This window comes from Oncorhynchus kisutch, unplaced genomic scaffold (assembly GCF_002021735.2).
Source record: "Oncorhynchus kisutch isolate 150728-3 unplaced genomic scaffold, Okis_V2 Okis02a-Okis13b_hom, whole genome shotgun sequence".
Classification (NCBI taxonomy): Eukaryota; Metazoa; Chordata; class Actinopteri; order Salmoniformes; family Salmonidae; genus Oncorhynchus; species Oncorhynchus kisutch.
Genome location: NW_022261979.1, coordinates 13,567,242 through 13,581,981, shown reverse-complemented (window position 1 = coordinate 13,581,981; position 14,740 = coordinate 13,567,242). Strand labels below are relative to the sequence as shown.

At 54.6% G+C, this 14,740-nt stretch overlaps 1 protein-coding gene across 3 annotated transcripts in view; it reads right to left on the bottom strand.

The window, feature by feature from the left end:
• The window catches only part of LOC109887005 (sperm-associated antigen 1), a 64,223-nt gene that overhangs the window by 17,126 nt on the left and 32,357 nt on the right, over nt 1-14,740 (bottom strand). For all 3 annotated transcript variants that reach the window (XM_031811898.1, XM_031811899.1, XM_031811900.1), the window contains exons 14-15: nt 13,295-13,452; nt 8,086-8,227 (exon numbers count right to left, since the gene is read on the bottom strand). In XM_031811898.1, coding sequence (XP_031667758.1) covers nt 8,086-8,227; nt 13,295-13,452 — 300 coding nt within the window. The remainder of the gene's footprint in view (nt 1-8,085; nt 8,228-13,294; nt 13,453-14,740) is intronic.

The window sequence follows — 14,740 nt, the reverse complement described above, 5'->3', positions numbered from 1 at the left end:
GAGAGGAGAAGACATGAGAGGAGAGGAGAAGACATGAGAGGAGAGCAGAGGAGAGGAGAAGACATGAGAGGAGAGCAGAGGAGAGGAGAAGACATGAGAGGAGAGCAGAGGAGAGGAGAGGAGAAGACATGAGAGGAGAGCAGAGGAGAAGACATGAGAGGAGAGCAGAGGAGAGGAGAGGAGAAGACATGAGAGGAGAGCAGAGGAGAGGAGAAGACATGAGAGAAGAGCAGAGGAGAGGAGAAGACATGAGAGAAGAGGAGAGGAGAGGAGAGGAGAGGAGAGGAGAGGAGAGGAGAGGAGAGGAGAGGAGAGGAGAAGACATGAGAGGAGAGGAGAGGAGAGGAGAAGACATGAGAGGAGAGGAGGGGAAGAAGAGAGGAGAGGAGATACAGGAGAGGAGATACAGGAGAGGAGAGGAGATACAAGAGAGGAGAGGAGATACAAGAGAGGAGAGGAGAGGAGGAGGGGAAGAGAGGAGAGGAGATACAGGAGAGGAGATACAGGAGAGGAGAGGAGATACAAGAGAGGAGAGGAGATACAAGAGAGGAGAGGAGATACAAGAGAGGAGAGGAGATACAAGAGAGGAGAGGAGATACAGGAGAGGAGAGGAGATACAAGAGAGGAGAGGAGAGATACAAGAGAGGAGAGGAGAGATACAAGAGAGGAGAGGAGAGATACAAGAAAGGAGAGGAGAGGAGAGGAGAGGAGAGGAGAGGAGAGGAGAGGAGAGGAGAGGAGAGCAGAAGACATGAGAGGAGAGGAGAGGAGAGGAGAGCAGAGGAGAGCAGAAGACATGAGAGGAGAGCAGAGGAGAGGAGGAGGGGAAGAGAGGAGAGGAGATACAAGAGAGGAGAGGAGATACAAGAGAGGAGAGGAGAGGAGATACAAGAGAGGAGAGGAGATACAAGAGAGGAGAGGAGATACAGGAGAGGAGAGGAGAGGAGATACAAGAGAGGAGAGGAGAGATACAGGAGAGGAGAGGAGAGGAGAGGAGAGGGGGAGAGGAGAGGAGGAGGGGAAGAGAGGAGGAGGGGAAGAGAGGAGAGGAGAAGAGAGGAGGGGGAGAGGAGAGGAGAGGAGGGGAAGAGAGGAGAGGAGAGGAGAGGAGAGGAGAGGAGAGGAGAGGAGAGGGGAGGGGAAGAGAGGAGAGGAGGGGGAGAGGAGAGGAGGAGGGGAAGAGAGGAGAGGAGGGGAAGAGAGGAGAGGAGGGGAAGAGAGAGGAGAGGAGGGGAAGAGAGGAGAGGAGGGGAAGAGGAGAGGAGAGGAGAGGAGGGAAGAGAGGAGAGGAGGGGAAGAGGAGAGGAGAGGAGAGGAGGGGAAGAGAGGAGAGGAGGGGGAAGAGGAGAGGAGAGGAGGAGGGGAAGAGAGGAGAGGAGGAGAGGAGAGGAGAGGAGAGGAGAGGAGAGGAGAGGAGAGGAGAGGAGAGGAGAGGAGAGGAGGAGAGGAGAGGAGAGGAGAGGGGGAGAGGAGAGGAGGAGGGGAAGAGAGGAGAGGAGAGGAGAGGAGGGGAAGAGAGGAGAGGAGAGGAGGAGAGGAGGGGAAGAGAGGAGAGGAGAGGAGAGGAGGGGAAGAGGAGAGGAGAGGTGCCTAATGAATAGGACCCAGGTTCCCATCCCAGGAGAGCCCGTGTTGCATGTCTTTCTAGGACAATTTACGCTCCGCTACCCTGTTCTGTGTTACACACTGTGTCTATAATTAGGCTATGAGAGAGAGAGGAGCAGACACCCTGCTGTCCTCTGCTGTTCCTGTTTGTATTTCCACAGCAACAATACACCTGATTAGTCTGACTGATTTACTGACATCTTGGCAGGCTGGGGTTAGAGCAGACTGGCTGGGGTTAGAGCAGGCTGACTGGGGTTAGAGCAGGCTGACTGGGGTTAGAGCAGGCTGACTGGGATTAGAGCAGGCTGACTGGGATTAGAGCAGACTGACTGGGGTTAGAGCAGACTGGCTGGGGTTAGAGCAGACTGGCTGGGGTTAGAGCAGGCTGACTGGGGTTAGAGCAGGCTGACTGGGGTTAGAGCAGGCTGACTGGGATTAGAGCAGAATGACTGGGGTTAGAGCAGGCTGGCTGGGGTTAGAGCAGACTGGGTTTAGAACAGACTGGCTGGGGTTAGAGCAGGCTGACTGGGGCTAGAGCCGACTGGCTGGGGTTAGAGCAGACTGGCTGGGGTTAGAGCAGGCTGACTGGGATTAGAGCAGGCTGGCTGGGGTTAGAGCAGGCTGACTGGGATTAGAGCAGGCTGGCTGGGGTTAGAGCAGACTGGCTGGGGTTAGAGCAGGCTGACTGGGGTTAGAGCAGACTGACTGGGGTTAGAGCCGACTGGGGCTAGAGCCGACTGGGGCTAGAGCAGACTGGCTGGGGTTAGAGCAGGCTGGCTGGGGTTAGAGCAGACTGGCTGGGGTTAGAGCAGACTGGCTGGGGTTAGAGCAGACTGGCTGGGGTTAGAGCAGACTGGCTGGGGTTAGAGCAGACTGGCTGGGGTTAGAGCAGACTGACTGGGGTTAGAGCAGACTGACTGGGGTTAGAGCCGACTGTGGCTAGAGCCGACTGGGGCTAGAGCCGACTGGCTGGGGTTAGAGCCGACTGGCTGGGGCTAGAGCCGACTGGGGTTAGAGCAGACTGGTTGGGGTTAGAGCAGACTGGCTGGGGTTAGAGCAGGCTGACTGGGGTTAGAGCAGATTGACTGGGGTTAGAGCAGATTGACTGGGGTTAGAGCAGATTGACTGGGGTTTAGAGCAGATTGGCTGGGGTTAGAGCCGACTGGCTGGGGTTAGAGCCGGCTGACTGGGGTTTAGAGCAGACTGACTGGGATTAGAGCAGGCTGACTGGGGTTAGAGCAGACTGACTGGGGTTAGAGCAGACTGACTGGGGTTAGAGCAGACTGACTGGGGTTAGAGCAGACTGGCTGGGGCTAGAGCAGACTGGCTGGGGCTAGAGCCGACTGGCTGGGGCTAGAGCCGACTGGCTGGGGCTAGAGCCGACTGGGGTTAGAGCAGACTGGCTGGGCTAGAGCAGACTGGGGCTAGAGCCGACTGGGGTTAGAGCCGACTGGGGTTAGAGCCGACTGGGTTTAGAGCCGACTGGGGTTAGAGCCGACTGGCTGGGGTTTGAGCAGATTGACTGGGGTTAGAGCAGATTGGCTGGGGTTAGAGCAGACTGGCTGGGGTTAGAGCAGGCTGACTGGGGTTAGAGCAGGCTGGCTGGGGTTTAGAGCAGGCTGGCTGGGGTTAGAGCAGGCTGACTGGGGTTAGAGCAGACTGACTGGGGTTAGAGCCGACTGGGGCTAGAGATTACTGGGGCTAGAGCAGACTGGCTGGGGTTAGAGCAGGCTGGCTGGGGTTAGAGCAGACTGGCTGGGGTTAGAGCAGACTGGCTGGGGTTAGAGGCCGACTGGCTGGGGTTAGAGCAGACTGGCTGGGGTAGAGCAGACTGGCTGGGGTTAGAGCAGACTGGCTGGGGTTAGAGCAGACTGACTGGGGTTAGAGCAGACTGACTGGGGTTAGAGCCGACTGTGGCTAGAGCCGACTGGGGCTAGAGCAGACTGGCTGGGGTTAGAGCCGACTGGCTGGGGCTAGAGCCGACTGGGATTAGAGCAGACTGGCTGGGGCTAGAGCCGACTGGCTGGGGTTAGAGCAGGCTGACTGGGGTTAGAGCAGATTGACTGGGGTTAGAGCAGATGGGCTGGGGTTAGAGCCGACTGGCTGGGTTAGAGCAGGCTGACTGGGGTTAGAGCAGGCTGACTGGGGTTAGAGCAGACTGACTGGGATTAGAGCAGGCTGACTGGGGTTAGAGCAGACTGACTGGGGTTAGAGCAGACTGACTGGGGTTAGAGCAGACTGACTGGGGTTAGAGCAGACTGGCTGGGGCTAGAGCAGACTGGCTGGGGCTAGAGACGACTGGCTGGGGCTAGAGCCGACTGGCTGGGGCTAGAGCCGACTGGGGTTAGAGCAGACTGGCTGGGGCTAGAGCCGACTGGAGTTAGAGCTGACTGGGTTTAGAGCCGACTGGGGTTAGAGCAGACTGGGGTTAGAGCCGACTGGCTGGGGTTAGAACAGACTGGCTGGGGTTAGAGCAGGCTGGCTGGGGTTAGAGCAGACTGGCTGGGGTTAGAGCAGGCTGACTGGGGTTAGAGCAGGCTGACTGGGGTTAGAGCAGGCTGACTGGGTTTAGAGCAGGCTGACTGGGGTTAGAGCAGGCTGGCTGGGGTTAGAACCGACTGGCTGGGGTTAGAGCCGACTGGCTGGGGTTAGAGCCGACTGGCTGGGGTTAGAGCCGACTGGCTGGGGTTAGAGCAGACCAGGGTTCTGTTCCCACTGATTACACAGACCAGGGTTCTGTTCCCACTGGTTACACAGACTGGGGTTCTGTTCCCACTGGTTACACAGACCGGGGTTCTGTTCCCACTGGTTACACAGACCAGGGTTCTGTTCCCACTGGTTACACAGACCAGGGTTCTGTTCCCACTGGTTACACAGACCAGGGTTCTGTTCCCACTGGTTACACAGACCAGGGTTCTGTTCCCACTGGTTACACAGACCAGGGTTCTGTTCCCACTGGTTACACAGACCGGGGTTCTGTTTCCCACTGGTTACACAGACCGGGGTTCTGTTCCCACTGGTTACACAGACCGGGGTTCTGTTCCCACTGGTTACACAGACCGGGGTTCTGTTCCCACTGGTTACACAGACCGGGGTTCTGTTCCCACTGGTTACACAGACCGGGGTTCTGTTCCCACGGTTACACAGACCGGGGTTCTGGTTCCCACTGGTTACACAGACCGGGGTTCTGTTCCCCACTGGTTACACATACCTGGGTTCTGTTCCCACTGGTTACACAGACCGGGGTTCTGTTCCCACTGGTTACACAGACCAGGGTTCTGTTCCCACTGGTTACACAGACCAGGGTTCTGTTCCCACCACATTCAGTGCATTAGGAAAATGTTCAGAACCCTTCCCCTTTTCCCACATGTTGTTACATTACAGCCTTATTCTAAAATTGACCAAATAAAAACAATTCCTCATCAATCTACACACAATACCCCATAATGACATCACAATACCCCATAATGACATCACAATACCCCATAATGACATCACAATACCCCATAATGACATCACAATACCCCATAAGCACATCACAATACCCCATAATCACATCACAATACCCCATAATGACATCACAATACCCATAATGACAAAGCGAAAACAGGTTTCTTGCAAATTTATGAAACATAGAAAAACAGAAATACCTTATTTCCATCAGTATTCAGACCCTTTGCTATGAGACTGGACATTATGTACATCAGTATTCAGACCCTTTGCTATGAGACTGGACATTATGTACATCAGTATTCAGACCCTTTGCTATGAGACTGGACATTATGTACATCAGTATTCAGACCCTTTGCTATGAGACTGGACATTATGTACATCAGTATTCAGACCCTTTACTATGAGACTGGACATTATTTCCATCAGTATTCAGACCCTTTGCTATGAGACTGGACATTATGTACATCAGTATTCAGACCCTTTGCTATGAGACTGGACATTATGTACATCAGTATTCAGACCCTTTGCTATGAGACTGGACATTATGTACATCAGTATTCAGACCCTTTGCTATGAGACTGGACATTATGTCCATCAGTATTCAGACCCTTTGCTATGAGACTGGACATTATGTCCATCAGTATTCAGACCCTTTGCTATGAGACTGGACATTATGTACATCAGTATTCAGACCCTTTGCTATGAGACTGGACATTATGTACATCAGTATTCAGACCCTTTGCTATGAGACTGGACATTATGCACATCAGTATTCAGACCCTTTGCTATGAGACTGGACATTATGTCCATCAGTATTCAGACCCTTTACTATGAGACTGGACATTATGTACATCAGTATTCAGACCCTTTGCTATGAGACTGGACATTATGTACATCAGTATTCAGACCCTTTGCTATGAGACTGGACATTATGTACATCAGTATTCAGACCCTTTGCTATGAGACTGGACATTATGTCCATCAGTATTCAGACCCTTTGCTATGAGACTGGACATTATGTCCATCAGTATTCAGACCCTTTGCTATGAGACTGGACATTATGTACATCAGTATTCAGACCCTTTGCTATGAGACTGGACATTATGTACATCAGTATTCAGACCCTCTGCTATGAGACTGGACATTATGTACATCAGTATTCAGACCCTTTGCTATGAGACTGGACATTATGTACATCAGTATTCAGACCCTTTGCTATGAGACTGGACATTATGTACATCAGTATTCAGACCCTTTGCTATGAGACTGGACATTATGTACATCAGTATTCAGACCCTTTGCTATGAGACTGGACATTATGTCCATCAGTATTCAGACCCTTTGCTATGAGACTGGACATTATGTCCATCAGTATTCAGACCCTTTGCTATGAGACTCAATTGAGCTCAGGTGCATCCTGTTTCCATTGACCAACCTTGAGATGTTTCTACAACTTGATTGGACTCCACCTGTGGTAAATTACATTGATAGGACATGATTTGAAAAGGTACACACCTCTCTATATAAGGTCCCACAGTTGACAGTGCATGTCAGAGTAAAAACCAAGCCATGAGGTCAAAGGAATTGTCCGTAGAGCTCCGAGATAGGATTGTGTCGAGGCACAGATCTGGGGAAGGGTACCAAAACATTTCTGCAGCATTGAAGGTCTCCAAGAACAAAATGGCCTCCATTATTCTTAAATGGAAGAAGTTTAGAACCACCAAGACTCTTCCTAGAGCTGGCCGCTCTAAACTGAGCAATCAGGGAGAAGGGCTTTGGTCAGGGAGGTGACCAAGAACCCGATGGTCACTCTGACAGAGCACCAGAGTTCTTCTGTGGAGGTGGGAGAATCTTCCAGAAGGACAACCATCTCTACATCACTCCACCAATCAGGTCTTTACGGTAGAATGGCCAGACAGAAGCCACTCCTCAGTAAAAGGCACATGACAGCCCACTTGGAGTTTGCCAAAAGGCACCTAAAGGACTCTCAGACCATGAGAAACAAGATTCTCTGGTCTGATGCAACCAAGATTGAACTCCTTGGCCTGAATGCCAAGCGTCACATCTGGAGGAAACCTGGCACCATCCCTACGGTGAAGCATGGTTGCGGCAGCATCAGAGCCCAGACTTGAACATCTCTGGAGAGACCTGAAAATAGCTGTGCAGCGACACTCCCCTTCCAACCTGACAGAGCTTAAGTGAAAAATGTGTGCCAAGCTTGTAGCATCAAACCCAAGAAGACTCAAGGCTGTAATCGCTGCCAAAGGTGCTTCAACAAAGTACTGAGTAAAGGGTCTGAATACTGTAATCGCTGCCAAAGGTGCTTCAACAAAGTACTGAGTAAAGGGTCTGAATACTGTAATCGCTGCCAAAGGTGCTTCAACAAAGTACTGAGTAAAGGGTCTGAATACTGAAGGAAACGTGATGTTTTATTTTGTCTTATTATTTGTCATTATGGGGTATTGTGATGTCATTATGGGGTATTGTGATGTCATTATGGGGTAATGTGATGTCATTATGGGGTAATGTGATGTCATTATGGGGTAATGTGATGTCATTATGGGGTATTGTGATGTCATTATGGGGTATTGTGATGACATTATGGGGTATTGTGATGTCATTATGGGGTAATGTGATGTCATTATGGGGTATTGTGATGTCATTATGGGGTATTGTGATGTCATTATGGGGTATTGTGATGTCATTATGGGGTATTTTGATGTCATTACGGGGTATTGTGATGTCATTATGGGCTATTGTGATGTCATTATGGGCTATTGTGATGTCATTATGGGCTATTGTGATGTCATTATGGGGTATTATGATGTCATTACGGGGTGTTGTGATGTCATTATGGGGTATTGTGTGCAGATTGAAGAGGGAGGGGTGGGGAAACCAAGTTAATCCATTTCAGAATAAGGCTGTAACGTAACAAATGTGGAAAACGTCAAGGTGTTTGAAAACTTTCCGAATGCACTGTACATTACTGTACCTGTTAGGATGAAGGAGACACGGTCAGGTCCTTACCGGTTGGTGTAAATGGGACATTCCTCTGGCTTCAGCTTAAGGCATTCGCTGTACGTCCTCAGAGCCTCCTGGAACAGACCTTTCTTCACAAACTCATTTCCTTCTTGTTTCAGCGAATTGAAACAGACTTCTGCTTTTTGAGCTGCAGGCAAAGGAAGAAACGGTGTTGGTTGAGGGAATGTGTGACATCATACTGAGTAACTTGACAAAAATGTTCGTTTTTTGTTGTTGTAAGAATCGTATTTCACAAAAATAAGTGAGTGGTAATTTTGTCCTTTAAAATCCAGGGTGAAAACAGGTTGAATCAGCAGTCATTCATGTGATAACGGACAGCTAATCAATTAGACCACTGGGGTGTTCTGGGGAAAAGCTGCCCGCTCCCTTCTTCCATCACAGTTAAAACATCAATTATGGTTGGCTGCAGCACGGCCCTGAGACTGGGGCTGGGGGGCTGGGGCTGGGGCTGGGGCTAGGACTGGGGTATAGGGCTGGGGCTGGGGTATAGGACTGGGACTAGGGCTGAGACTGCAGCACGGCCCTGGGACTGGGGCTAGGACTGGGGCTAGGACTGGGGCTGGGGCTAGGACTGGGGCTGGGGTTGAGACTGCAGCATGGCCCTGAGACTGGGGCTGGGGTATAGGGCTGGGACTGGGGCTGGGGTATAGGACTGGGACTAGGGCTGGGGCTGAGACTGCAGCACGGCCCTGAGACTGGGGACTGGGGCTAGGACTGGGGCTGGGGCTAGGACTGGGGCTGGGGCTGAGACTGCAGCACGGCCCTGAGACTGGGGCTGGGGTATAGGGCTGGGACTGGGGCTGGGGTATAGGACTGGGACTAGGACTGGGGCTGAGACTGCAGCACGGCCCTGAGACTGGGGCTGGGGGCTGGGGACTGGGGCTAGGACTGGGGCTGGGGCTAGGACTGGGGCTGGGGCTAGGACTGCAGCACGGCCCTGAGACTGGGGCTGGGGCTGGGGCTGGGGATGAGACTGCAGCACGGCCCTGAGACTGGGACTGGGGCTAGGACTGGGGCTGGGGCTAGGACTGGGGATGGGGCTAGGACTGCAGCACGGCCCTGAGACTGGGGCTGGGGCTAGGACTGGGGCTGGGGCTGGGGATGAGACTGCAGCACGGCCCTGAGACTGGGGCTGGGACTGGGGCTAGGACTGGCCCTGAGACTGGGGCTGGGGCTGGGACTGCAGCACGGCCCTGAGACTGGGGCTGGGGACTGGGGCTGGGGATGGGGCTAGGACTGGGGCTGCAGCACGGCCCTGAGACTGGGGCTGGGGCTGGGACTGGGACTGCAGCACGGCCCTGAGACTGGGGACTGGGGCTGGGGCTAGGACTGGGGCTGCAGCACGGCCCTGAGACTGGGGCTGGGGCTGCAGCACGGCCCTGAGACTGGGGCTGGAGCACGGCCCTGAGGCTGGGGCTGGGACTGGGACTGGGGCTGAGACTGCAGCACGGCCCAGAGACTGGGGCTGGGGCTGGGGCTGGGACTGGGACTGCAGCACGGCCCTGAGACTGGGGCTGGGGGGCTGGGGTATAGGACTGGGGCTGGGGAATAGGACTGGGGCTGGGACTGCAGCACGGCCCTGAGACTGGGGCTGAGGCTGCAGCACGGCCCTGAGACTGGGGCAGGGGCTGGGGTATAGGACTGGGGCTGAGGTATAGGACTGGGGCTAGGACTGGGGCTGGGGCTGCAGCACGGCCCTGGGGCTGGGACTGGGACTGCAGCACGGCCCTGAGACTGGGGCTGGGGCTGGGACTGGGACTGCAGCACGGCCCTGAGACTGGGGCTGGGGCTGGGACTGGGACTGCAGCACGGCCCTGAGACTGGGGCTGGGGTATAGGACTGGGGCTGGGGCTGGGGTATAGGACTGGGGCTGGGACTGCAGCTCGGCCCTGAGACTGGGGCTGGGGTATAGGACTGGGGCTGGGGCTGGGGTATAGGACTGGGGCTGGGGATGGGGTATAGGACTGGGGCTGGGACTGCAGCTCGGCCCTGAGACTGGGGCTGGGGGGCTGTGGTATAGGACTGGGGCTGGGGCTGGGGTATAGGGCTGGGGCTGGGACTGCAGCACGGCCCTGAGACTGGGGCTGGGGGGCTGGGGTATAGGACTGGGGCTGGGGCTGAGGAATAGGACTGGGGCTGGGACTGCAGCACGGCCCTGAGACTGGGGCTGAGGCTGCAGCACGGCCCTGAGACTGGGGCTGGGGTATAGGACTGGGGCTGAGGTATAGGACTGGGGCTGAGGCTAGGGCTGGGGATGGGACTGGGGCTGGGGCTAGAGCACGGCCCTGGGGCTGGGACTGGGGCTGGGGCTAGGACTACAGCACGGCCCTGAGACTGGGGCTGAGGCTAGGGCTGAGACTGGGGCTGAGACTGGGGCTGGGGCTAGGGTATAGGACTGGGACTGGGGCTAGGACTGGGGCTAGGGCTGGGGCTAGGGTATAGGACTGGGGCTGGGGCTAGGACTGGGGCTAGGGCTGGGACTGGGGCTAGGACTGGGCCTAGGGCTAGGGTATAGGGCTGAGACTGGGGCTAGGACTGGGGCTAGGACATAGGACTGGGGCTGGGGCTAGGACTGGGGCTGGAGCTAGGACTGGGGCTGTGACTGGAACTGGGGCTGGGGCTAGGGTATAGGACTGGGGCTAGGGTATAGGGCTAGGGTATAGGACTGGGGCAGGGTATAGGGTATAGGGCTAGGGTATAGGGCTGAGACTGGGGCTAGGGTTGGGGCTAGGGTATAGGGCTGAGACTGGGGCTAGGACTGGGGCTAGGGTATAGGGCTGAGACTGGGGCTAGGACTGGGGCTAGGACATAGGACTGGGGCTAGGACTGGGGCTAGGACTGGGGCTGGAGCTAGGACTGGGGCTGTGACTGGAACTGGGGCTAGGGTATAGGACTGGGGCTAGGGTATAGGACTGGGGCTGGGGCTAGGGTATAGGGTATAGGGCTAAGGCTAGGGTATAGGGCTGAGGCTAGGGTATAGGGCTGAGGCTAGGGTATAGGGTATAGAGCTGAGGCAGGGGCTAGGGTATAGGGCTGGGGCTTGGTTATAGGGTATAGGGCTGAGGCTAGGGCTGGGACTGGGGATAGGGTATAGGGCTGAGGCTAGGGTATAGACAGGGCTGAGGCTGGGGTATAGGGCTGAGGCTGGGGCTAGGGCTTGGGTACAGGGCTAGGACTGAGGCTGAGGCTGGGGCTAGGGCTTGGGTATAGGGCTGGGTTATAGGGCTGAGGCTGGGGTATAGGGCTGAGGCTGGGGCTAGGGTACAGGGCTGGGGTTAGGGTGTAGGGTATAGGGCTGAGGCTGGGGTATAGGGCTGGGGCTAGGGTATAGGGCTGGGGCTAGGGTATAGGGCTGGGGATAGGGTATAGGGCTGAGGCTGGGGCTAGGGTATAGGGCTAGGGTATAGGGCTGGGGCTAGGGTATAGGGCTGGGGCTTGGGTATAGGGCTTGGGTATAGGGCTAAGGCTGGAGCTAGGGTTTGGGTATAGGGCTGGGGTATAGGGCTGAGGCTGGGGCTAGGGTATAGGGCTGAGGCTGGGGTATAGGGCTGGGGCTAGGGTATGGGGCTGAGGCTGGGGCTAGGGTATAGATAGGGCATAGGGCTGAGGCTGTGGCTAGGATATAGGGCTGTGGCTAGGGTATAGGGCTGAGGCTAGGGTATAGGGCTGAGGCTAGGGTATAGGGCTGGGGCTAGGGTATAGGGCTGAGGCTGGGGCTAGGGTATGGGGCTGAGGCTGGGGCTAGGGTATAGGGCTGAGGCTAGGACTGGTGCTGAGGATAAGACTGAGGCTAGGACTGGGGCTAGGGGTATATGGCTAGGGGATAAGGCTAGGGGAGAGGGTCTAGGGGATAAGGCTAGGGGGAGGGGCTATGGCTAGATGGGAAGGGCTAGGGAGAGTAGGGCTAGGGGAGAGGGGCTAGGGGATAAGGCTAGGGGGAAGGGCTAGGGAGAGTAGGGCTGGGGGGAGGGGCTAGGGTATAGGGCTAGGGGGGAGGGGCTAGGGTATAGGGCTAGGGTATAAGGCTAGGGAAAGAGGGCTAGGGTATAGGGCGAGGGAGGAGGGTCTAGGGTATAAGGCTAGGGGGAAGGGGAAGGTTATAGGGTTAGGGGGGAGGGGCGAGGGAGGAGGGGCTAGGGTATAAGGCTAGGGAAAGAGGGCTAGGGTATAGGGTTAGGGGGAGGGGCTAGGGTATAGGGTGAGGGAGGAGGGGCTAGGGTATAAGGCTAGGGGGAAGGGGAAGGTTATAGGGTTAGGGGGGAGGGGGGAGGGGCGAGGGAGGAGGGGCTAGGGTATAAGGCTAGGGGGAAGGGGCTCCAGCAGCAAACAGTATGTCCCCCTTCAGTCCTCTAGCAGACAGTATGTCTCCCTCCAGTCCTCTAGCAGACAGTATGTCTCCCTCCAGTCCTCTAGCAGACAGTATGTCCCCCTCCAGTCCTCTAGCAGACAGTATGTCTCCTCTCTCTGTTCCACTAGTCCCCCTCCAGTCCTCTAACAGACAGTATGTCCCCCTCCAGTCCTCTAACAGACAGTATGTCCCCCTCCAGTCCTCTAGCAGACAGTGTCTCCTGTCTCTACTGCTGCAGTAGACTATAAGACCTTTGAAGGTTCCAGCTCACAACAGAAAGAGGATGAGGAATGATGATGATGCTTGCTTAACAGAAAATGCCACCCTATTGCACTGCGTTTAACCCTGGGCTCTGGCCAAAGGTAGTGCACTATATAGGGAATAGGGTGCTATGGGCTCTGGTCAGAATTAGTGAACAACATAGGGAGTAGGGGGTCATTCTGGACTCATGCTGTGAGTCAGGCTGAATGTAGTCTCTTGTGACAGAGGAAACGGCTGGTCAGCGGACACTGATTAGCTTCTGGGTGACTACACGCTTAGAAAAATAGGTGCTATCTAGAACCTAAAAGAGTTCTTCAGCGGTCCCCATAGGAGAACCCTTTGACAAACCCTTTTTGGTTCCAGGTAGAACACTTTTGGTTCCAGGTAGAACCCTTTCCCCAGAGAGTTCTACATGGAACCCTAAAGAGTTCTACCTGGAACCGAAAAGGGTTCTACATGGAACCCAAAAGAGTTCTACCTGGAACCAAAAAGGGTTCGTCAAAGGGTTCTCCTGTGGGGACAGCCAAAGAAACCTTGGAACCCTTTTGTTCTAAGAGTGTGGACTCGGCTGAGTGAGAGCCCTACCTGCATGCTGCTTGGCCTTCTCTGCTCTGGCCTGTAGGACCTCAGCGCTGGGTGGTTCCTCCCTGCGGTGCTGCTGAGCTGATAGTGGGACCAGAGGGATCTCAGGTAGTTTCTCTCTCCACTGTTCTCCGTCCTGCTCTATCAGTAACCGCGTGATCCTGGAGGAACCACACACACACACACGGCGTTATCCTCCCAGCTATCCTCTATCATGGGACAGTGTATAAATAGCGTGTAGCTGCAGTAGCTAGAGGACTGGGAGGGACAGTGTATAAATAGCGTGTAGCTGCAGTAGCTAGAGGACTGGGAGGGACAGTGTATAAATAGCGTGTAGCTGCAGTAGCTAGAGGACTGGGAGGGACAGTGTATAAATAGCGTGTAGCTGCAGTAGCTAGAGGACTGGGAGGGACAGTGTATAAATAGCGTGTAGCTGCAGTAGCTAGAGGACTGGGAGGGACAGTGTATAAATAGCGTGTAGCTGCAGTAGCTAGAGGACTGGGAGGGACAGTGTATAAATAGCGTGTAGCTGCAGTAGCTAGAGGACTGGGAGGGACAGTGTATAAATAGCGTGTAGCTGCAGTAGCTAGAGGACTGGGAGGGACAGTGTATAAATAGCGTGTAGCTGCAGTAGCTAGAGGACTGGGAGGGACAGTGTATAAATAGCGTGTAGCTGCAGTAGCTAGAGGACTGGGAGGGACAGTGTATAAATAGCGTGTAGCTGCAGTAGCTAGAGGACTGGGAGGGACAGTGTATAAATAGCGTGTAGCTGCAGTAGCTAGAGGACTGGGAGGGACAGTGTATAAATAGCGTGTAGCTGCAGTAGCTAGAGGACTGGGAGGGACAGTGTATAAATAGCGTGTAGCTGCAGTAGCTAGAGGACTGGGAGGGACAGTGTATAAATAGCGTGTAGCTGCAGTAGCTAGAGGACTGGGAGGGACAGTGTATAAATAGCGTGTAGCTGCAGTAGCTAGAGGACTGGGAGGGACAGTGTATAAATAGCGTGTAGCTGCAGTAGCTAGAGGACTGGGAGGGACAGTGTATAAATAGCGTGTAGCTGCAGTAGCTAGAGGACTGGGAGGGACAGTGTATAAATAGCGTGTAGCTGCAGTAGCTAGAGGACTGGGAGGGACAGTGTATAAATAGCGTGTAGCTGCAGTAGCTAGAGGACTGGGAGGGACAGTGTATAAATAGCGTGTAGCTGCAGTAGCTAGAGGACTGGGAGGGACAGCAGGTAATTCACACCACAGCGTTTGCTTGAAGAAGATTGACGTCTGAGCTGGATAATTAAGAGTCTATAGTTAAGGCGGTCTGACTTGGGCCTTTTCAAACAACTCTCAATCACTTCACATGGTTGTGACTGTAGGGTGGATCAATTCTGTTAACTTTCCCAAAATGTCCAGGTTTTCTAGATATCCTTCTCGGTGGTTTCCAGATGGCCTGCTCACG